A 23,671-nucleotide genomic window follows, 5' to 3' on the forward strand; every position below is an offset into this window, starting at 1 on the left:
GCCTGCTTGTCTTTCTCATTGGTCTCTCTGAAGGCAGGGACTGTGTCTTTAACCTCTGATTCCTTCCACCCGTGCCCGGATGTGCGGCAAAAACTCAGTAAATGTTTGATGAATTAGTGACTCAGAGGAGACCCAGGAACGCGGCTTGTGCAAATAACCACAATGAAGCAACAGAGCTCAGAAGACAAAGGAGGAGGCCCTTGAGAACACTTGGGATTTGAGGTTGGAAAAAATTTAAATTATTGTTTCTGTAAGTTTGGGATCGCAAGCATTTAAGTCATTTGTGGAAATGAGTAACTGGCAGGTCTACCCAACAAGTTAATTGTGTGATGAGAGACTAAATATACAAATGGACAAGGGCCAGGCCATATCTAAAAATAGAACTTTGACCCACAATCGGTAGCAACCAGTTCAGGGAGCCAACCCACCACCCGCAGCAACCAGGCCAGGAAGCCCAACAACCTCCATAACAATCGGCTCAAACAGCCAGGATTTAGGTAAAAACCAATAGCTTCTGTTTGATTTTTGCACCCACTTCCAACTTAGGACCAACCAGAGAAAGTCAAACATGTACACAGGATGCCTACCCAATGACACAGGATGCCCCACTCCAAGTGCCCACGTACAGCTGCCTCATGCCAACAGCCTCCAATGAGGACACACCTGAAGACACCCAAAGCCTTCCCCACTTTTCACTAAAATTCTTGCCCACTCCTCCGCCTGCCCCTGACTGCCAAATGTAAATGGTGGTGGCTGCCTCTTTAACTACAGCAAGCTCTGAAAAAATAGCTTTTGCTTGTTCTCATTGGGGTGGTCCTTGGTTTGTTCCCACAGTGACTATTTGTTGAACTCTTTGTTGAAACATCTGTCCTGTTCTCCTGTTCTTTGTAACTTTGAAAACGATCTCTTACCTCGGAGATTCCCGTTACCCTGTCAAAATGAGGGCACCTGCGTATCCCCTCAAATTTCATATGTTGAAACGCTAAGCCCCAGCACCTCAAGAATGTAACCTTACTTGGAAATAGGGTCATTGCAGATATAATTAGTTAAGATAAGGTCACTCTGGAATAGGGTAGGCCCCTCATCCAACCTGCACTTATATAAGGGGGAGATTCAAACACAGACGCCCACAGAGGGAGAACGCCATGTCAACATGAAGGCAGACTAGGTGATGCTTCGATAAGACAAGGAACACAAAAGATGGCCGGCAAACCACCAGGAGCTCGGGGAGAGGCCTGGAGCAGTCTCTCACAGCCCCCAGAGGGAAGCCACTCTGCCGACACCTTGATCTCAGACTCCAGCCTCCACAATTGTGAGACAACAAATTACTACTGGTCTTAGCCACCCAGTCTGTGGTCCTTGGTGACAGCAACCCCAGCCAACTACTACAAGACGACAAGCAGTATAAGTTTTTGAAAACAGAGCACTTTCAACCTGAAATCAAATGTCCTCAAGGGCTTGCAATGTGTGGACCACAGACATGGAAGCAACTAGACCAATAGGCAGAATGCAGTTCCCTATGGAACTTCCGTGGGAGTGTGGAGTGATTCACCCCCCGTGACAGGACGCACAAGGCCGCCTTCCTGCACCTCCCCAGGGCCCATCATGGCTCTCCTGTCCCACATCACACACTGCCCGCACAAGAACAGGTCAGAGGGTGCAGACCTTGTCCTGGGAGATGCAACGAGAGGTGATGGATGCCAGCCCCAGAGTCACACACATTCTGTGCACCAGACAAAGGCACGGTTCCCATCCAGACTTACCTGTGTGAGAGCTGGGGACAGCAGGGGGAGGGGGATGCAGCCCTTCCGGCCTCTCCTGCAAGCCCTGGGGCGGCGGGAAACCCCCTTCTGATTCTTGAATCAACCCACACTGCCCACGAGGCTGTGCACACACCAGGGGAGCGCTCGCACACACACACTTTCCTCCCCAGCCGCTCCCTATAAGGCAGAATCCACCACTGCCTGACTCTAGATGGCCTGGGAGAGGACATGGCATGTTTGAGAGGCCCACAAGGGCATCCTGGGATCTAGGGTACATAGGAATAGGAGAGCAGGTGAGGGGTAGGGAGCTAAGGCCGCTCGCTGCCCACTGGGATGGCAAAAGCCCTTCTGGGGTAGCTCAGGTTGTTGTTCATAACTCACTCAGTTTTCCTTGAGGAATTGGCACCTTTTGAAATTTGCATGGAAGTGTCTGTCCTAAGGGCCGCTAAAACCTAAGAAAAAAGAAACGACACATAAGATGTCACACTTGGCTTCCATTAAGGGTTTGTCTGGTACAAAGCACACTTGCTACCTAGTGTATTTCAAATGCATTGTTTCTTGGAAACAATAATCAATCGTGGCAAGACCGGTAAAGCGCCACTGAAGAAGGGAGCACAGCGCAGATGGCAACACAGTCTGACGGACCGCAAACGCAGACTTACATTCCTCTTCCCCACTAGGGAGGCAGGTTCCAAAATGCAATTATCATATTTCTCTTATGACATGTTTATTTCTATCAAGAAGGAATAGGAGCCAAAATGGTCCTATAAAGGTAAGCAAGTATCTATGTTCACTGGCTGAGCAAGTGGATTCTTTCCCAAGTTGTGTATTGTTATACAAAAGCAATACACGTATAAGCAATACACGAAGTCCAGGGAATTGAATTACACTGTGGAAAATTTTTGAGTCAAATATTCTTTTGAAAATGAACTGACAAGCTCTCAAGCCATGAAAAGAGACGGAGGAACATTAAATAAATATTACTGCTAAAGAAGCCAATCTGAAAAGGCTACATACTGTAGGATTCCAGCTCTATGACATTCTAGAAAAGGCAAAACTATGGAGACAGTAAAACTATCAAATGGTTGTGAAGAGGAAGGGATGAACAGGCAGAGCACAGAGGATATTTAGGGCAGGAAAACTATTCTGTGCGATACAATAATGGCGGATACGTGCCATCATCCATTTGTCAAAAACCATAGCCTGTTCTTACCCCCACTTACCTGGACATCTATGCAGAGGGTATAGTTCATCACAGCTCTCAGTTTTTGTCACTCTGTCATTATTGGTCTCGCAGGGTCCCTCTCATTTTACTCTTTATTCACTTTTACCCCCATTCCTCTCTCTCATTCTCCCGCCCCCAGCCCCTAGGGAGGGTGGGTCCTGCTATGTGCTCTTGCAAGTGAAGAGTTATTATAATTTAAGTGTTTTGAATTTACATAAACTATATTTGCTCCTGCCTCTGATTTTGTTCATTCAATAGCAATGTGGTTAAGATCTATTTACTCTACTATGTCCATATGTCCAGAGCTTCTAGCTGCTGCACAGAATCCCAACATGTGGGCACCACGGTTCACTTCTCCATTATCTTGGAGACGCATTCCTAGAAGGGATCCAGGCCCCACTTCCATGTCACCCTGCCACAAAAATCCTCACATGTTCCCTCTGTGGGCCTGTGAACGTATTTCTCTGGGAAAGAGTGCCAGAGGCAGTAATGCTGATCACAAAAGAAGCACATTAATTAAACTAAGTATTATGGAATAACCTGCTTTTAAATTTTCATTCAATTGTCCCAGAAATTGAAATTGACTTTTCATTGTTTCTTCCTATCTTCCTGTTCCAGGATAGATATCAGTCATGTCCGTGCCTCACCCAAGAATAATATACACAGCATCCCACTGTTAGCTATTGAATTCGATTTACGGAATTCAATTTTATTTTGAATCTGAAAACAGCATGGCTATTGATTTGTATCCAAGTTAGCATTTTTCTTTTCATGTGAGTTTTTAAATGGCTATAAATAAAATTTTAGTCAAGTGTGCATTTTATCTGAATTAAGAAAATAAAATGTACTTTCATGTTACTATATTCCTGGGTCCAGGACAGATTTTTCACCATTAGGTATGCCAGGATCATGCCAGGTTTGGAGAAATATGGAGAAACTGTTTTGTTCAAGAGAGCAACTCTGCAATTGACTTTTTTAGAATATGAGTGAGACCAGTGTTTTCCCAGAAATGAACCATAATGTAGATGCTGCTGGTCCGTCCTGAAAGTCTGTCCTAGCAGCAAGAACATACAATCGAGTGGGTTATGGTGCTGAATGACAACCATGTTCCATGCTGAGATGGTGAGAAAACCTCAGACATGACCCACAAGGCTTATACTGAGGGTATTTCAGGCCACTGTTACTCTACAAAACACTAGAATGCAGATGCCAGGGAGGAAGGGAGTTTTTAACCATTTAAAAATGTTAAAAAACATTTTTACTATTGTAAAATAACTTTCACAGAATTGATATCCCACTGCAAGAGTTCATTTTTACCAGTGGAAAAACTGGAACCTCCCATAATCTCCCAGGACGCCCTGCCCATTTCAGGATCAAGTGTGGAAGGCAGCCAGCTCCATGGGAACAAACAAACCTCTCGCCTCCCACCTTCCCAAGGGCGATTCCCTGTGAAGAGTCCTGGGGGTGGGGGTGAGGGTGGCAAGGAGCCAGGTGAGTAAGATCTGTGGGATGGGAGGAACTGGCACGTAAGGCACATCAGATCTCCACCATGGTCTAAGGGTAATAACGTTAAAAAAAAATTCTACCCAGAAATGTTTAGCTTAACATTTACTGTGATTTACATAAATTATTTTTAGGTGCACTGTGGGGTCCAGCGTAACCCAAAGAGATAATGTGAGTTGGCCAAAGTCACATGAGAATAAGTAGCTCAGCTCGATTTAAAAGAAAAAAAAAAGGATCCTTTCCAGGCTGAAAATTCTCTGCTTTAAATCTTTACCAGCAAGGTTGTCTGGGATACTGGGACAATATGCTAAGTCAAAGAATCTGAGTTGGAAGGGACCTTAGAGACCAATGATTTCCATCTTCCTCGCTCCCCCTCTTCTTTCTCTTTCTCTCTCTCTCTCTCTCTCTCTCTCTCTCTCTCTCTCTCTCTCTCTCTCACACACACACACACACACACACACACACACACAAATTAACCACACATCAACAATGACCTGTTTTGCCTGATGACTTCCAATAAATAATGTTAACACTATGAGAGCCCCTTAAGATCCATGTATGCCAAAGAAAACATCCCCATCTTATGACCTATTACTGATAATTTGCCTAATAAAAAAATAATTCAAAGAAAAAAAAGCTAGGAAATAGTCTGGAAAAACAATAGTTTTTTATACTTTGCTATTCTAGATAATGTATCATATTGGAAAAAGAACCCTAAATATCAAAGGACAAGGTAATGGTAAGACAATATTACTATGGGGTAGTACATAGATGTAAAATGATAACTGTAAAAATTACGTGGAAACTTTTGTCAAATTATATTTTAAAAATATATAAATATAGCTCTATCACTCAATGCTGGTGACGGTATGAGATGTATTCTGAAAATGGATACTGGTGACATAAATTGGCCCAGGTTTCTGAAAAATAATTGAGACTATGAAATAAGACCCTTTAAATGTATTCTGGCCATCTGCCTCAGGAATTTCAACTCTAGAAATTTATTATATGGAAATAATCTGAAAACTAGACAATTTATACACAAAGGTATTTAGATGCCATTATTTATAACAGCAAAACATTAGAAACAACCAAATGCTTAACATTGAGGAATGGTTAAATTATGCAGAAAACATATACAGCCCCTTCTGCCATGTGAGGATACAATGAGAAACCTGCAACCCAGAAAAGGGCCTCACCCTACAAAGCTGACACCCTGATATCCAACTTCTACCCCCAGAACTAATTACACATTTCATATTTAGACAAGAATGGTGAAGGAATCAGCAATTCCTTTGTTGAAATGTTAAGGGAACCAGAGTGCCCACCACAAAATGTTTTAGAGAAACAAATGTAATCAAATTAGTAAAGGAAAAAATGTTTTTAGTAAAGAAATAAACTCAGATACACGGAAGCTATAAGATTTTTTTTAAAATGATAAATTACACAAGAATTTGGAAAAAATATGTATACATAGACATAAAACGATGGATAAAAATGAGTCTTTAATGACATGAGACAATGTTTATGACAATGCTAATGAAGACAGGATAGAAAATTGTGTATATACTATGTCCCTCAACTAAGCAAAATAAAATACATACGAGTACACAGGGAAAAGCCGGGCAAGGATTTTGCCAAAATGTGGAGGGTTGTTGAGTAAGTTGCATAGTAAGTAACCTTGGGCAACACTATAGCGGATTGTGTATGTCTGGGTGGCACATGTGTATATGTGTTTAACTGTGAATTAAGCACCAATATATTTTCCAGATTTCAGTCCATCAAGTAACGAGCTTGGACCTCTGTTATAAGGTACTTGTACTACCTGTAAAGCAGTATAGTGCTATTTGCAAATGGAGTTGGATTAGCGTAAATGTATATTGCAAACTCCATGGCACTTGCTTAAAAAGCAAAAATTGAAGTAAAATTGATATACTAAGAGAGGAGAGAAAATGGAATATAAATACTCAAAAAGCTAGAAAAGGACTAAAAAGAAAACCACAAAAAAAACCCCAAAAAACCCAGAAACAAAGAACAAGGTCAATGAATGAAAACAGCAGGAAAGATGGCAGACATTAATCCAACCATATCAATAATCACTTTAAATGTGAATGATCTAAATACACCAACTAAAAGACAGAGGCTATCAGAATAGATTAAAAAAACAATAAGACCCAACTATACATTGTCTACAAGAAACCCACTCTAACTATAAAGACAAAGATAGATTTAAGGTAAAGGAATGGAGAAGATATACCATGCTAATGCTAATCAAAAGAAAGCTGGAGAAGCTGTATTAATTTTAGACACAGCAGACTTCAGAGCAAGGAAATCTATTAGTGATAAAGAGAAGCATTACAACATGATAAAGAGGCCAGATTCCCAAGAATTCATGACACTCCTTAATGCATATACTTTTAACAAAATGTAAGGCAAATACTGATAGAACTCCAAGGAGAAACAGATGGATCCACTATTACATGTGAAGACTTGAACACGTCTCTATCAGTAACTGATAGACCTGGCAGGCAGAAAATCAGTAAGGGCCTAGTTGAACTGAACAGCACCATCAATCAACTGGATCTAATTGACATCTATAGACTACTTCATCCAACAACAGCAGATTACACATTCTTCTCAAGCTCACATGCAACATTCACCAACACAGACCACATTCTGGCCCATAAAGCACACCTTAACAAATTTAAAAGAGTAAATACCACCGTGTGACTCAGTCGTGTTGTGACCCCAAATAACAGACAGTATTGATCTGAATGGATCTCAGTCGCCATGGAAAATGGAGCAGAGTTCATTTTTAAACAACCACAAAATTAGACAATTTACTGGGAATTCATGTTTTGCTACCTATTAAAAAAAAATCCCTGAGCTTATAAATCTAAAGAAATGGCAAAGAAATATTTACTTGAAATTATTTTTCTCAGAACCAAAAAGGTTGTCGGTTTTTGCTTATCTACAGAATAACCTGAATGCATTGTTTTCCCTCCTTCGCACAGTGGGATAATATCCCTGTTCCTCCGAAGGCCAGTTTGCCCATTATGCACTCAATCTCAGTCCCTCTCACTTCCTTCTCTGTCTTATCAGTAATAACCTCCCCCACGCCACGGGTCATCCCCATCAGCACACAACACATCTGATACCTGTTGTTTTAAGGTTCCCAGTTAGCAAATAAAAATACAGACACCTAGGTAAATTTGAATGTCACATAAACACAAATGTCACATAAACTAAAATAATATTTTAGTGTGTGTCCCATGCACTATTTAGGACATATTTAAACTAAAAAAACAAAAAAGTATTCCTGGTCTACCTGAAATTCAAATTGGGTTCCCTGTATTTTATTTGGCAACCCTATGTCACTTACCCTGCATCCCTACCTCGCAGTTACCACCTTCTCTGCCTCCCTTCTCAGCAAAATGTCTGAAAAGAGTGGTCTAAATTTGCCGTTCTCTTCATTCCCACATCTTAGCCCTCCTTTGTTCCCCCGCCACACTGGTCTCTTGCTCCAGCATTTCACTGAGACCGCTCTTGTCCAGGTCCCAAGGGCCTCCATGTTGTTTATCTACAGCCTCCAGACTGGAGCAGGGAATCTGTCTTACTCCCCGGTGTATCCTAAATTCCCAGTGCTGACAACAGTACCTATCACATAGCTTGTACTGAATAGTTGTTTAATGAATGCATTCCTATATCAGTAGTATTACCATACAATCTTGTACAGTGGTGAGTTTAATTGCTGTCCCATGAGAGTCTCAACACTGAAATTGAGATTGTTTGCTTTTAGGTACAAGTAATATACCATGTTCTAATTATAGTCGTTTTTAATAAGCCATTTATATTTATAAACCATTCAACTTTATTTCTATCTACTTTTCCAAGACATACTAAAAAGTATCTTTTTCTCCTTTAGTTTTATGACATAATTAAACATGATGGAGTTGGGTGATGGAGTATGTCCCCATCACCCTGACTCTGGAGAGAGCCTGAGCTGGTTTTGCTGTCACATCCATCTAGGTTTAAGCTTCCACCTCATTGGTCCATACGTCTTGGAAAAGGACCAGGTGGGCTGGGAGGCCTCAAGGCCCAGACATGCAGTCCTTCTGTTGAAGGACAGGTGAGGAACAAGGGTAGTGTCATGGGAGGGAGGTCCTTAATAGAGACTGATGGGAAAGACTTCTAGAGAATGGCTTTTTCTGTGTTTACCTACTGAGATAACTGGGTTTTGTTGGGTTTTTTTTTTAAGATTTTATTGGGGAATCGGGGAAGGGGAACAGACAAGTTGCTGTCCTTTTGTTCTTCAGTCTAGTTGTAGAGGACGTCACTTCACTGGCCCATGTTGGTATTATTGTTGCGCTCTTTCCAGGTGAGGCAGATCGGTCACCAGCCACTGGACGGCCACTCACGGCCGCTCTTCGCAGCTCACACTGGCTGCCAGTTACTCACGGTAGCTTATGGCAGCCCACTGCAGCAGGGGCTGCAGCCTACGCCGTCGCTGGTGACTCACAGCGGCCCAGCTCCAGGTCGAGCTGCTGCTCACCACCTTAGCTGTAGAGGGCGCAGCATCACTGGCCCTCATGTGGGATCCGAACTGGAGCCCTGCTGCTCACAGCTGGCATCCCAGGCCAACTCTTAATCAACGCACCACTTGGCTGGCCCGAGATAACTGTTCTTTTAACTGGACCAAGACCTGCTGTCTATTAGTTCGGTCTAATTAGAGGCATTAGTTCAGTCTTCCAGAATTCCATAAAGCACATCAATCAATCCCCTTTCTCATAACATTTCGGATATTTCAAGATAGCTCTGTCTCCTACAAGCCTTCACTCCTCAGGGTGGACACCTAGTTTTTTTATTTCTTTCTGAAATGACTTGGTTTCCAGTCCTGCCATTCTCCTTCCCAGTCTCTCCATCCAATTCATAAACATTCCTTTCAAAATGTGGCATCTGTATTCTTCAACCAACCAACAGAGGAGACAAATTCTTACATCCCCTCACTGGGGCAATATGTTTCTGTTGATAGTGCCTAAGGCTGTGCTGATTTTTCCAGTATCCCCAGCGCTCGTAATAATCCCTGACAGATCAGTTACCATGCTCAAATCTCTTTGTAGAAAGCCCTGTTAGACCATATGCATCTCCCATCCCATATGCCTATTAAAGGTTTTTTTAAACCTAGGACTTTCAATTTAGTAGGAATAAAGGAAATGTTGGTGTTTTGGGCCTGTGTTTTAGCCTGTCAATATCATTTTGAATTCTGACAGCCACCCATCACAATACCATCCTTCTAAATTTTGCAGCATCTAAGAATTCAGTAAGTCTGAACCCAGTGATGTGAAGAGTATTCCAACATTACCTTGTGTAATCCAGGGGCCAGTAACCTCAGAGGGTAAAACCTGAATTTTCTGGAAAGGGACTTGGGAACAGGGGGCTTTGTCATAGGCCACAGCATACTTTTGACCCTGCAGAAATAGGGGAGATGCTACTCCTGGTTCATCCTGTGTGGTCAGTGTAGGGGGAGGAAAAGGGGGACCAGCCTAGGCAGGAAATGCATTATGAAGAATTGACATGTATGCCTAGTTAGCCAGTTAAGGAAAGCCCCACACTCAAGAAAAATATATCAAGGCAGACACATTTCACAAGGGTCCCTCCAAGGCAGTTTGTGTGTCAAAGCCTCTAAATTACCTAGTGTGAAAGCCAAAGATTAGAAATAGAATATCGCTTTCTGGACCAGGCCTGCCTAGCCATGCAGTCTTCGATCCAGCTACAAACACTGGGAAGGCCCTGCAAACTTCCATGAAATGTGTCCGGAGGTCAACTGCGCAGTGCCCCCCACTAGAGTACAGAATTCAGCACCAAGGGGTGGGTTCTTAAGGTCACGGTGCCATTTTCCTCCAGCAGTTAAAAAATGCTGTCAATCCGTCTTTCCAGATTACATCCCACACCAGTTCCAAACCTTTGGCCCTCCTCCTAGTCTCCACCCCACAACCCCCACCCTTGTATGTTTTAAATCCAAATCAATAGCTTACTGTAAGATTAGAAAGCAAATCATCCTCATGAGTCCTGGTCACCAAACAAGATTAAATTGGCTATTTATCTAAAAAAAAAAAAAGAGAGAGAGAGAGACCAAAACTTACAAAAAGTTTGATTGCAGTGTCACTGATGGAGTTACAGTGGTTTTCTTTCTTTCTTGCTAATCTGCATTTTGACCAGGAAAGGTAGAGCAAAAAAGGTAGGGTTCATAGGCTACACATAGTAATAAGATGTTGTGATTTAAATTCAGCTAATTAGGTGTTTTTGTTCTAACCTTACTTCTAGTTTGTATATCACATCTATCTCACAAGGAATCATCTATCTCACAAGGAATCCAAAAAGAATGGTATCAGGGAAACATAAAAGTGATCCAAACACATACTGGTTCTTGGACTTGAAATCCAGGTGGTGGTTCCTCTCGTCTTGCACTTAGAGCTTTAGGGGGATCAGAGGGGAAGAACTACTTCTGGGTTCTGCTAAAAACAGAACATCCCTGCTGCTCTTTCAAGGCAGCCACAGTGCAGAGCTACTGTTGGAAAAAAAGATGAACATTCATTTGTACTGAAATGCGGCCAACCCCATTTTAGCTTTCAAGCCATTTTTTTTTAAACCCTTCGTACTAATGTTTCCTTTAGAAGAATCTGAGAATTTTAAAACGCTGAAAGCAACCACTGATTGTGGAGGTATATCATCACATCACAGAATCAAAATCTTAAGTACTTACACTAATGCGTATTTTCAAGGTCCTTAGACTCATATAACCAACCATGCGTTTTACTCTTCTGTAATGCTATCCTTTGGCACGAGTACAACGAATCGTTTACCTGTACAAATGTGGGTTCCCTAGATGTGCGGCTGTAATTTTTCAAGTCTGCAACACCAGAGAAATCAAAGACACACCACCCCCACTTAGTCCACAGAAGGGCGCAGCATGGAAAGTGTGGGAGAACTTTAGAGGAAGCAAGTTATAAGATAAACAGTGCACAGTCCAACAATCACTGGAAACATTTCAATAATGGAAACATTTCATTAACTTAATTTATCTCATTCAGACACTGGAACAAAAGATTTTTCTTCTTATTTCCTATTGGTTCTTATTTTCTTCTTACCTTAAGCTGTGCTTTGGCAGGTGCCACATGGAAGAGGCGAAAGAGGGTTGTCCAATTATGTCAATTAGGGTTTAAATTCATTATCATGTCAACTCAGGGTTCAGGCTCAGGGCATGGGACCAGCCTGACCTTAGCTGCTTCTAGTCACTCCCTGTTCTTCTACCACTTTGAACCTGTTTACAGTCAGGGCATACAAGATGTCTTAGGGGAATGAGTTGTACAGTTAGTCTACATTGTGTTTTCGTGTTTAATCTAAACTGCATTTATTAAAACATAATATAAAGATATATTAAAACTGTCACAATAATTACTTCTTCAGCTATGTCCAATATATTGGACTATCTGAGCATTGTACGTGTATATGTATGTTTTTCAATTTCTTTATTTTTCCTTCAAGAATTTTTGGTTTTGTCAAATGTGCTTAAACTTTCCTAATATCCTTTTCTGTTGTCTACTAGTGTTTTGTTTGTTTGTTTACCTCTTTAAACACTTGAAACATTCTTTAAGGGTCTGTTTCATCGTGGTCTATTTTCTCTAAATTTTAGGTTCACATTCCCTTTTGGTTGATCCTTGGCCCTGAACTCTCCTTCATAAAGGCTTATTTTCTGCTGAGACTTAACAATTGTTAACTGTGGTTACAACTTCAGCAGGAACTGGCTGCCCTGAGAAGTATAGCAGGTTCTACTACAGGTTATGGGTACCCAGGGCAGGCTCATATTAGCCTCTGCAGAGGAGCCTTTATCTGTACCGGATTAATTAAAAAATTATACGCGTATTAAAAATTATTCATTTAAAAACTGGTAGTTTTTACATTTTTAAGTAACTTTAGATTTAGAGAAAAACTGCAAAAATAACATTGTGTGTTTCTGTATACCTTTTGTATAGTTTCCCCTACTATTCAAGTCAAGTAATCAATAGCACAGTTAGCAAAACCAATACATTAACCTTTGAACAATACTGTCAATTACACTAGAGACTTTATTTGCATTTCACCATTTTCCCACTGATTACCTTGTTTGTAGCTCCAGGATCCTATCCAGGTTTTCACATTTCATTTTGTTATGGTCCACTGCGTTTCAATTCCTTTTCAAGAGGTTCTTATATTCTTAGGTTTCGTAAACAACTCCAGGTTTATCCTATAACCTTTACAGATTGTACAGACTTTGATCTTCTCATTTATCTTTCTAGGCTGTAGAGTCCTAATCTTTTAATTCCAAAATGCATCTGCTCTTAGTGGAAGCATCGATTTGATTTAGCGGATAGCAGTAAAGCAAAACAGTGAGTAGAAGGGAGTGACACTAGCCAGTGAGTGAAACCGTTCTGCAAATTCCACATATTGAATAGACTACTTTCAACATCGTTCCTTGGAAAAATCCAAGTACTGAGTTTTCTCACCAGGGACACAAACATTACAGACCGAAAAAAAAAATTCATCTCATTCAACTTTCACATTTTACAAATGAGAAAACTCTCACGTTGCAAAGTAAATAACCAGAAAATGTCACTTGACACCAATTCATAGCATTTATTGACATTTCCATTTAAAATGCTAGGAAAGCTGTATAAATTGTAAACATGGAAACCAAACACTTGCATAAATTATTTCAAAAACTCTACAGCACATTAGAAAACAGTGCAGCTAATTGAAGGGTAGAAACATAACCGACAAACAGGAGGGAGGATTCGATTACTAAATCATATACCCATACCGAAATTTAAGTGCCCGTTTGAGACCAGCAAACCATGATTGTCAAGTTCAAGTTGCAGTACTGAAGCCACACGTGGCCTCTGCGCATTTTCGTACATTAACACTCATAATCTAGGAATGAGAGTGTGGGAAGAGTCAGAAGAACATGGACCCTGACAGAGCAGGAAGGGACAAGGGGGCATCCAGAGTGGGTCTGCTAAGCAACCTTTCCTGTAAGGGTAAGGCTAGCTCACTCTCCATGCTCCCTCGCTGATGCCCTGGAGAAAAGCAAAGGTAAGTCTACGCCCCTCTTCTGAAATAGGCGCTCTGGTGCTTAGAGCCACTGAGTTGATTGGTGGAGCTCCCATTCCTCTAGTGCCTCCTTCTTTCCCAATATCTGCAGGAGGAACAGTACAGGGTGTCTGGCTTGAATGTGGCCCTGTGCTATTCCTAACTTGCACACTTAGGGAGTCAAGTTACGAAGGCATGAAGTCTGGTGGGCGTGAGAAGACACTATTCACAATGCTCCAAGTTGTCCAAAATGGTTCCATGGAATCAGGGACCACAAGACCTGAATCGCTTAAATTTTTATCTCTGTTCCTTCTACCAATTCATACTTCCTGTAAATGTGAAGTGGCCCCAGAGCAGAAAAACCTGGAGGCAGAAGGGGAAAAGCAAGGCGTCTGCATAATTACCTACCCTGTGGGAAACTATAATAATTTGGACTCAGATTAAGACATTCATTCCTTCTCCACTTGCTTGCTGGTTCCTAACTTTGTGTCATGTTTCCAAAGGCATTTAAATATTCTTTCCCTAATTGTCAATGCTGCTGTGTGTTCTTAAGATAAATTCTCAAGTGTACCATTACACACACAAGCATGGAAGTAGGATCGTACCGTGAGGTCTCGGTTTTCAAGTCTTTTTAATACTAGAAAATGGAGTCCTAGTTTAAACACTGAAAATCACTTCCAAACATAGCAAAAGAAACCTGAAATGTACATACACACTCTTTGTTCACTAGGTATTAAGTGTAAGCCTATTACATTGTATGAGTACGTTACAGCAGTTGCTCACAGAAACCCCTCTCACCTGTGACAAGAATATCTGTTAATGTGTTGCATTACATGTAGCAACGAAGTTCAAGTCACCATCCCACAAAAATGTGTTTTGTAGTCAATGGTCTGTTTGCAGGTATAGAAGTGGACTTCCTCATGCTCCTGTCTGGGACAAATGTGGGTCCTGGAGGCTGGCTTTGGAGACTTCTTCTGGAGGTAGAAATGAAATGGCTAAAACTCAACTAGAGCTGAAGTCTGTGTGGTAGTTAAGACTGGAGCCCCCTTCCCCCCTCCCCCAACCCAGAATCTTAACCAGCTTTCCTTCCAACCAACGAATTCATTCATGTCTAAGAATCTGGCATGAAGGGGACAGAGAGGTTCAGGTAATGATTAACTTGTGAATTACGGCAAATGCAAATCAGTGTCCCCGTGATTGGCTTGGTCACCGGAGCACTAAGAAGCTGTGCAAATGCAGTGAACACCTACCCAGACACACAGTTAAACAGGAGGCTCATCAAGCACAGAATCACTTGTTTCGGCCCAAAGCCTTCAGGCAAACCTTCTTCAACGGGGCTTTGCATCACCGGCCTCGGGCCCTGAAAAGTCTGGTTGGCAAACACCCACTACTTAATCTACTGCTCAAAAGCCATGGACCCCTTCCCCCCCCCCAATCAAAACACACTCTGAAATGAAATAACATTTGGAGGAAAACGTGTCGGTAGCTGTAGAGAAGTCAAATGTATGTATTTATAACCCACAATGTCCCGCAAAGGGTTCAATGGCTGACCACTGAGATCTGCTCTAAGCCATGGAGCAGATGGATGCTTACCACTATTTTCATACATTTGGTCCTTCAGCAGTTCTTGCTACTCTCCCCTTCCCTCCAGAATGGATCTCTTCCTCCATAGACCTTCTGCACAGGCCTGGTCATTTCCTTGCTGTATTACTGCAAACGTACTCACAGCACCACTTCCTCCTCTTATAAAACTCCCTACACAGCGCGGTTAGGAATTTTGTCCCCATATATCAGATCAGGATCAAGTTCCTTTTCAACAACAGCTTCACCCGCTTTCTACATCCTTCCCAGGCTCTCTTCCCACGCCATCTCACCATTTGCCAGGTCAGTTCCTCTGCCTTCATTCAAGTGGCTCCTGGTTGGTTGACTTCTCCCCAAGATCCTGTTTCCAAATGTGCAATTTCCACTTCTTCTGAGTACCTAATGCATGTGTGTACTTTCAACACATCCTACTGGTGTTTAAACCAAGTTATTTATGTGTACCTATTATAGATGGGCATTTATGTCTGTCAGTGCTACCTGACTTAGATTCTAAGATTTCAGAAGGCAGTGTTTATGTTTGACATATGTGGGGCCAGAAACAGCAGAAAATCAGGAGCAGAAAGATTTCAGTGAAATGCCGTTTCAAAGTTAATGGAGAAGGAAGTGACTGTAAAGCCCAATGGGAGAGAGAAAGAGCGAGGAGTCACACGGAGCCTTTAGTTTTGCTCTGGTTACCTCCGTGTGAACTCATTCACGAAGAGATCACAGCCTATCAGATCGTCCATCTAGCATCATCATACAGACAACATTTTACATTTTCACAGTGCTTTGGGGACATGTGCGCACATGATCACATCTGATTCTCGCAACGAGGAATCCCGGGAGGTGGGCCGGGGAGCTCTGTCCTTGTTTGGCTGATGGAGAGAATGAGGCTCCCAGAAACGACCTGACATCATGAGTTCATGACAAAGTCGACTCTGCAAAACGATCATTTCTCCAAACAATCCTCTCTAAAATTCTGACTCAAATGTATAGCTCGTGTTATGGCCACTAGAGCTTTGAAAATGGGGAAAAAAGAAGAGACAATAAAACTTAACGTTTCACTTTACAAGTGCTTTAAAGAAATGGCACTCACTCCAAAGCACACATGATGGACACAAGGCCTTCCTTTCAATTGATCCCATTAGCTGGGTGTCTGAAGACCCATTTGGTGTGGCACTCCCCATGACAGCTAGTCTGTCCTGAGTTTGGTGATTGGTAAAAGTGATGGGGCAGAGAAAACGAGGGCAAGCTGAGTGTCATTATGGCCAACACAAGAGTGCCACTGATGCCACGGGGCTGCTCACACCACACACCATGGTGGTTTACGATATGGTCTCTTTGGTCTCGACATCGGCTTAAAAGTGTATCAATTCTAAGAAGAACAATACCAGTAGAATCCTTTTATGCTAATAGGAAAAGCATCACAATCGCTATTGCAGCCCCCTTTAACACAGAGGCCCGTTTCTGCACCATACAAAGGTGGTAACCATTTTCGGTACACTCTTAGTGCAAACACTTACCACACTGAGCAGAATGGGAGAAAGAGGGGCCTGCACTGAGTCCACTTGCTGTCACAGGACTCGAATTCACGGTAAGGTGTCCATAAGACTGCTTGGATATCTCAAATTCTTAATAACATATTCAGGAAAACTGGTATCTTTTAGTGACATACAAACAGGATCTTCCACTCTGGGTATTAAACCAAGATTGAGAGGTAAGAAATCAAACCCAGAAGCGGGTCATCTCTCCCATGCCCTTACAGCCTGTGACACCTGCCTGAAAAGGAGTTCCCTTTCCTTAATTTAATATCCTTGAGGCTATTCCTCCCGAGCCCCTCCCTCCTCTTTCAGGGGTGTCCAGATGAAAAATGGCTGCCTTTTAACTTCCCAGAACCCCCTTTCCCTGTATTGTAAGGCTGTCGACAGGCTCAACGAAAGAAATGCTGAAACATGATTGTGGGATGATAATTACACTTTAGAAATCTATTTTTAGCTGTTTCGGGGTTCTTCGAATGTGACAGAGATTTTGATTAGTCAAAGCCCCAAATTCTGCCTGTTCCTCTGTTCTTTAAAGTATTCGTTGATCTAATAAAAAAGGACTCATAGTAGAAATTTATCTAAGTCTGTTTTTCTTCTGAGCGTCGCTCAGGTACCAGAAAACAGAACGGCCCTTGTTATTATACCCCTCACTCTACTTTGGGAAGTGGGGCATTGTTGACTTCGAGAGTAAACGTTAAGGGAGATGGTACCCGCTGTCAGGCCCAAAGCACACAGATGGTTTTAACAGTCACTCAGCAGAATTCGAGCACAATAAAATCAGAAATTAGGAGCGACCCTCTCCTTGCCCTTGTGTTCTCAAAGCTCTTCTTTACATTTCTTAATTGAGCAGCGAGAGGCTGGCGAGAACTCGGTTCCATGTCCTGAACACACAGCGAATGCGATTACTATTCCCGCATTCACCAATCACAATGTGGTGGTCCTAGGAATGTTTCAACACAGTTTTTGCTCACATAAGATTTCTCATTCAAACATAATTTGTGAACCACTCACTGGGCAAAGTGCAAGAACTGGTGAAGACCTCCTAAAAGCCTCATTCCATAGGCCCGGCCGTAAGGACGATATGCAATGGGATGTCCAATTAACAAACAGCAAATATAATGAAGAGAGTAACTCTAACCTTTGAGATGTATTTTGAATAACCAAATAAATACGAAGCTTTCCACCTCCCACCCACCCCCAACGGGGGAGGTTTTGTTTTTCTTTTTTCTTTCTAGAACAAAATGAAACCTTCAACACCTGCTTCCATCGAAAAAGCCAATGTTGCATTTCACAGACATAAAAGATGAAGGGCCCCTGGAGCTGTAGCACCATAAGAAAGAGGAAAGGATGCAGATGATGGCTTTGTTTGGAATCATCAGGCTCTACAATCTATCATTTGGTTTCTCACTAGTAGCTTTTTGAATTCCCGAACAGTCTTAGTATTCTTGTTGTTAATATTACTATTAAAATAAGTTCCTATGGAGAAAAAGAAGGAAATACGCTGTTAATAAAATGTCTTCAAATTTCTTTTCTCAGAAAAAGCAGCAGGTTCATCGTACAAACCAGCCTGAATCAATCTTCCCGGGGAAAGGCTGGGTTCCCTTCCTCCCTGTACCATCTCTACATTTTCATCTTTCGCCTTAAAAAAAGGAGACTGACTTAGTCCTTTTGTCGGCTTAGGTTTGTGGTTTGCCTTCCATGAAATGCTGCCGGCTTTTGGCCAAAAGTACATAAATTGTGACTGGACCCAAGTGGTCACAAAATTGCCAACTTATTTAAAAGCGTCATGAGCTGTCACGTGACTTATGGCATCTTCTAAAAATTGCAACTCGCTCCCTTCCACGGGCGCCCGGCCCAGAAGACGCTCGTCCTCTTACAAACACCCACTCGGTTGACTTCCGTTTAGTCTTGCTTCCACAGGAAGCGGACACTTGGCAAATGTGCAAGGGGAGGTCCGATCAGCTGTGGAAGTTCTGCACGGCGGTCTGTTTCTGGGAGAGGCGGAGGAGCTCCTCGCGAATTGCTTTGATGAGCGAAGCTGAGGAGTGGCCGGGCTGGAGGTCTTCCGTGGAGCTGGTGGTGTAAGCCAGGCCGGTGCCCTGTAGCCCCCTGTGCGGGAGGTTCCCGGGAGGGGCCGAGGGCTCCCTGCCTGAAGTCCTTGGCACCTGGAACAGCGGTGAAGAAGAATACTCTTGATGTCCGAGCATGTGTGTCTGAAAAACATGGCAGATGTTGCTGTACTTCCCACGTAAGAACAGGAGGGAAAAATCAAACTCAAACTGGCAGCGGGCTTGCTCCCAGAATTCCCTCCACCCATCTCCCACCCAACAACTCAGCCCTCCATTAGGGCCCCCTAGGGCTGGAATGGAGAGTAGTTAACTGTGGCGAAATTATTCAAGGAGAGGTCTCCAATAAAGAAACCCTTGAGCTTAACAGGTGCCTAATAAATATTTGCTTAAAGATAGACAGAAAGAAAGATCCCATTGGCCAAGTCCCTGTGTGGCCCGCTGGGAGAATGGGAAGGGACAGGGACAGCTGTCCAGATTTTCTGTAATGAATGCTGCTTGTATTATTTTTTAAAAAGTTATTTTTTTTTAAATATCATGACTTCAAGTCTGAAATGTGACTCAAGAAAAATGATATTCTTTCCGAAAGTTCAATGCCAACAATCTCCAACTATGGGTTTTTAAAAGGGATCCTCAAAGCAGAAGCAGCTGAATTAAGGGATTACGTCTGAATTCTCCATCATGACCCAAAAACAGATACTCACGGCCTCTCTTCGGCCCGCCTCATCCTCCCCGTACGAAGGCCAGCCTGGTCCTCCATACTGGCCGCCTCTGCTTGGTGCCATTTCCACAGGCTGAGCCCCAATTCTGCTCACAATGCCCACCTGCGTCAGGTGCTGGATCTGGGAGCCTGAAGGAACACAGCGGAGCAGCCTGGTCATCAACACTGGCAGGAGAGCGAGGTTACCCAGTAAGGCCCTTTGGTTCTGACCCCCACCGTCCCGTAGGGACGGGGATATGAGCATCATTCAAACACGGCACCAATTCTCTCTCCAGAGAATGACATTTCCTAAGAAAAACAGACCGTGAGCTTCTTGGTTCAGGGGCTCTGACTTCCTTAAAATACACTGATAGTGATATGCTCATGTTCCTGGCTAGACATCAAAGGACTGGGAACAAAAAAAAAATAACAAAAGGTCCTTCCATTCATTCCCGTAGAGGCTACAAATAAGAACGATCTTATTTACGCAACAGAAAGGAGTGAAAGGTCCTGGAGCCACAAAGAAGCTAAAACCTAGCTGCTTACCGCTTGTGCCTTTGACACTCGCAGGAGGGGAAAAAAACGTGATCTTTGTAATACCTTGTAATACCAAGTGATACCTTGGTTTGCGAGCATAATTCATTCCGCAAACAAGCTACTCATATTGCAAGACATCGCTCATTTACCACATTAAAATGTATTAGAAATGTTTGCTCATCTTGTGGAACACTCGCAAACCACGTTACTCGCAATCCAAGGTTTTACTGTACTTCTTTCCAAAGGCTCCTAGGATCGTCAAATCCAACTGTGATGCTCAGGCTGATCCTACGAAGGTTCAGAGATTTCAGAGGTAAGAGAGGTGGTCATCTCCATCTTCTCCTCCTCCAGTTGTCTAATTAATAGCCTCCCTTAACTGACTACATTTAAAAAAAACACAACTGCTCCAGTTTTATTTGGATATATAATGATAACTAAAAACGAAAGGTCAGAAGAAAACCTGCCACGTTCCTGTCAGAGTTAACGTACTCAGCAGGTACACTTGTCAGTTACTGAAGATTCCTAACAATATTAAAATTATTAGGACCATTAGCACTGTATGCTCAACAGTGTTTGAGCAAATCTTGCAAAGAACATAAATGCAGCACATGGTTCTCCGTCACTTACAAAGATTTAGACAACTGCATCGGGAAACAAGATTATCTTTGTGTTAAAATCCTAGTGGTAGTGAAAATCATAATTCAGATATGATTTTGCATCTTGCTTTTGTCACTTAACAAAACAACGCAGGCATCCGCCATGATTCAACATGGGGCATCAGGCCCAACAAGCCTGGGTTTGCATTCCAGCTCCTGACAAGCCCCGTTACCTTGGGCACCCGGCTACCATTCCCGCTGAGCCTTGATGCCTCACTTCTCAAATGGGATTTTTTTAAAAAAAAAAAAGACCTCATGATGTTATTTCAAGGATTAAAGGAAATAAAATAGGTCAAGTACTGAAGGCATAAGAGGCAACACAGAAATCTTAAATTCCCTTTTTCTGGCTCTTTCCGAGCGCTTTGTATTAAATAGCTGCATACTTTACTCACTGATGCCCTTATTACTGGGTATTCAGGGAGCTTACAACTATTTGCTGTTAGAAATAATGCTGATAAACATCTCTGCACGTGCCGTTTTTCTCCAATATTTTGGATTTCTTTGGGGAGGGAGAGTCTCGATTCCCAGAAGGGAAATTACCAAATCAAAAGCTCATTAAGTCATTGCCAAGATGCTTTTTCCTTAATTTAATGATTTATACCAACACCGGAAATAATATAATGGTACTAATAATAATGACAACTAATATTTTTTAATAGTTTATGATGTGTCAGGCACTATTTTAAAACACTTTACATGTTATTTTCTTTAATCATCAGAACCACCATAGGAGGTAAGTACTGATATTATCCCCACCGTACAGATGAAACTGGATGCTAATTTCGCCATACCATTTTATTATGAAATCAATTTCATGATTGAAATGGTGCCTCATCATAGTTTTAATGGGCATGTCTTTAATCATTTTCAAAACTGGGCATTTTTCATGTTTACTTTCATACGGTGTACACACATTTCTTTTGTGAATTCTTTCTTCCTGCCTTTTGCCCATTTATCTTTTGAGGCTTGCCCATATATCAATTTATATGAGCCATCCTCTATAGTAAAAATACCTCTTGGTCATGTCTGCTGTAAATCTTCCCTAAGTACTGTTTTCCTTTTGTTTTTGGTCATTTTTAGACATATGCTTGTTTGATAATTTTACATAATCAGAAAGGAAACTCTTCTAGTACACCTTAATATTTTTTCCATTACAAATTTTGACACAATTTAATCTCATTATTAGAAATTAGAAAATATCTGCCTCTTCAAATGTTTCATACATATAATTTCTATATTCTTATAGATTAAAAATGAATATGTTTGAATTTTGCTTGGTATATGTGCTATGCAACAATTAGCGGAAGAAACAAGGCTCACTGCAAAGCACAGCACCTGTAAAGCATGGGAAATCCTGCAGGATCTCAGGATATATTATTTTTGTTAACTGACGGACAATGCAAAATGCAAGAACTGCTTAGGAGACCACAATGGATAATTATCCACCAATTATTGCAAATCTGGAATTGGCCTAGTTTCTTGATGACATTACAAAGGTGTATATTCTCCAGAAAGTTAGAAAAATAACAAACTACATTCTTTAACATGTAATAGCTCCTCTTATTAAAGCTTCAGTCTTCAAAAGAAGGGTGAAGATATGAATGGAGAAAATAAGAGTGTTTGAGCCCTTGTAATAACATGCAGTAGGATGGCGTGATAATGAACTTCGAGATTTTTCAGAGTGCAGAGTTGTACAAGAAACAGAAAGAGCTTAGGATCTTTAACTACATAAATGCTTTAGAACACTAAACAACATCCCCAAATATACACTTCATAATACCAACTACTACTGAGAGGACATTTTACGACACGAAACAGTAATTTGTAATCTGGGGTACAAGATTGGATCTCAGGTAAGCTGGTGAGGCAGACTAATCAACTGCCATATCTCTTGGTAACTACCAGCAGTGTCTCTCATTGTGGGTCTGCAGGGGGGTCTCTTAGCTGGTCCACTTATACTTCTGTTGGATCAATTAGGGAAATCAAATGTAAAGTATAGCAGCATTTGAAAGTCTGGGAATTTACAAAGATCTCAGGACAAGTCCTGCATAAACGCCATGCAGCTACTGAACTTGAGGATTTGTTCTGGTTTAATTTTTAACACAAAACTCCCAGAAGACTTTAAGACAAATGTATTTTCTTTTCAACTCATTTTTTGAAAATAAATTTATTCTTAATCTAGATGTTATTTATTCTTAATCTAGATGTGATTATCGAGAACACTCAATTCAGAAAATATTCTTTTTTTATTTACTAAAATTCTGGGGGCTCCTCAATCTCTCAAATCTTTACATGGATCTCAAAAACTGATAAACACAAAGCATGTAAGATTGTTAAACAACAGGTGTTTATAGCTCTTTTTCTAAAAAAAAAAAAGTGAATATATGAAAAAAGATTTAATCCCTAAATTTTAATTGTGGTCTAAGAAAAACACCCTGTATCTTTACACTGAATATACTAAATATTACACTTTTATAAGTAAACCAGATTATGCATAATGTTTCTCAAATCAACTAATTATAATTTTTAGAATTTTTTAGTAAAACAAAAAATTAACAAAATTAATTTTCTCTCTGGCTTCAAAATTTCCAGAAATTGGAAACTTTGAACTATGGTCTTTTTTCAAGTTTGATTTTTATTTTTTTTTAAATAATGTTTTATTTTTAAATTACAATTGACATACCATATTATATTAAGAACTATGTTGTTTTAAGAACATAAACTGAGAGCTCTCATTTCCCATGTGAAGATATTCTGGTGTAAATTTTTATTTGAATTTCAACAGGTAATTAAAGGAAACCTAAATACTAAAAGTGAAGCCAGGGGCAAATACTTAAAAGTCTGATATTGAATTAGAAGACCACTTTAGAAAAAGCAGCCTTTCACTGTTGAATTATCAAGAGCTGCACTGGTTACCCAACACACGACACTAAGGTTATTCTTTTAATAAAGGCTGGAAAGAAGAGATGAAAT

General features: G+C 41.4%; 1 protein-coding gene and 1 long non-coding RNA gene across 2 annotated transcripts in view; both read right to left on the bottom strand.

Moving 5' to 3' along the window:
- Nucleotides 1-1,939: 1,939 nt before the first annotated feature.
- Nucleotides 1,940-11,944, bottom strand: LOC109388529 (uncharacterized). The gene is made up of 4 exons (XR_002125229.1): nucleotides 11,640-11,944; nucleotides 10,913-11,059; nucleotides 10,527-10,594; nucleotides 1,940-2,215 (listed from the first exon to the last, which is right to left on the bottom strand). It is a non-coding gene; the product is annotated as an uncharacterized LOC109388529 (long non-coding RNA).
- Nucleotides 11,945-13,144: 1,200 nt separating this feature from the next.
- KIAA1549 (KIAA1549 ortholog) overlaps nucleotides 13,145-23,671 on the bottom strand; it is a 127,324-nt gene continuing 116,797 nt past the window's right edge. Inside the window, exons 17-18 of the mRNA XM_019653242.1 lie at nucleotides 19,510-19,655; nucleotides 13,145-18,952 (exon numbers count right to left, since the gene is read on the bottom strand). Coding sequence (XP_019508787.1) covers nucleotides 18,698-18,952; nucleotides 19,510-19,655 — 401 coding nt within the window. The 3' untranslated portion in view covers nucleotides 13,145-18,697. The remainder of the gene's footprint in view (nucleotides 18,953-19,509; nucleotides 19,656-23,671) is intronic.

This window comes from Hipposideros armiger, unplaced genomic scaffold (genome assembly GCF_001890085.2).
Source record: "Hipposideros armiger isolate ML-2016 unplaced genomic scaffold, ASM189008v1 scaffold_201, whole genome shotgun sequence".
In the NCBI taxonomy this organism is placed as follows: Eukaryota; Metazoa; Chordata; class Mammalia; order Chiroptera; family Hipposideridae; genus Hipposideros; species Hipposideros armiger.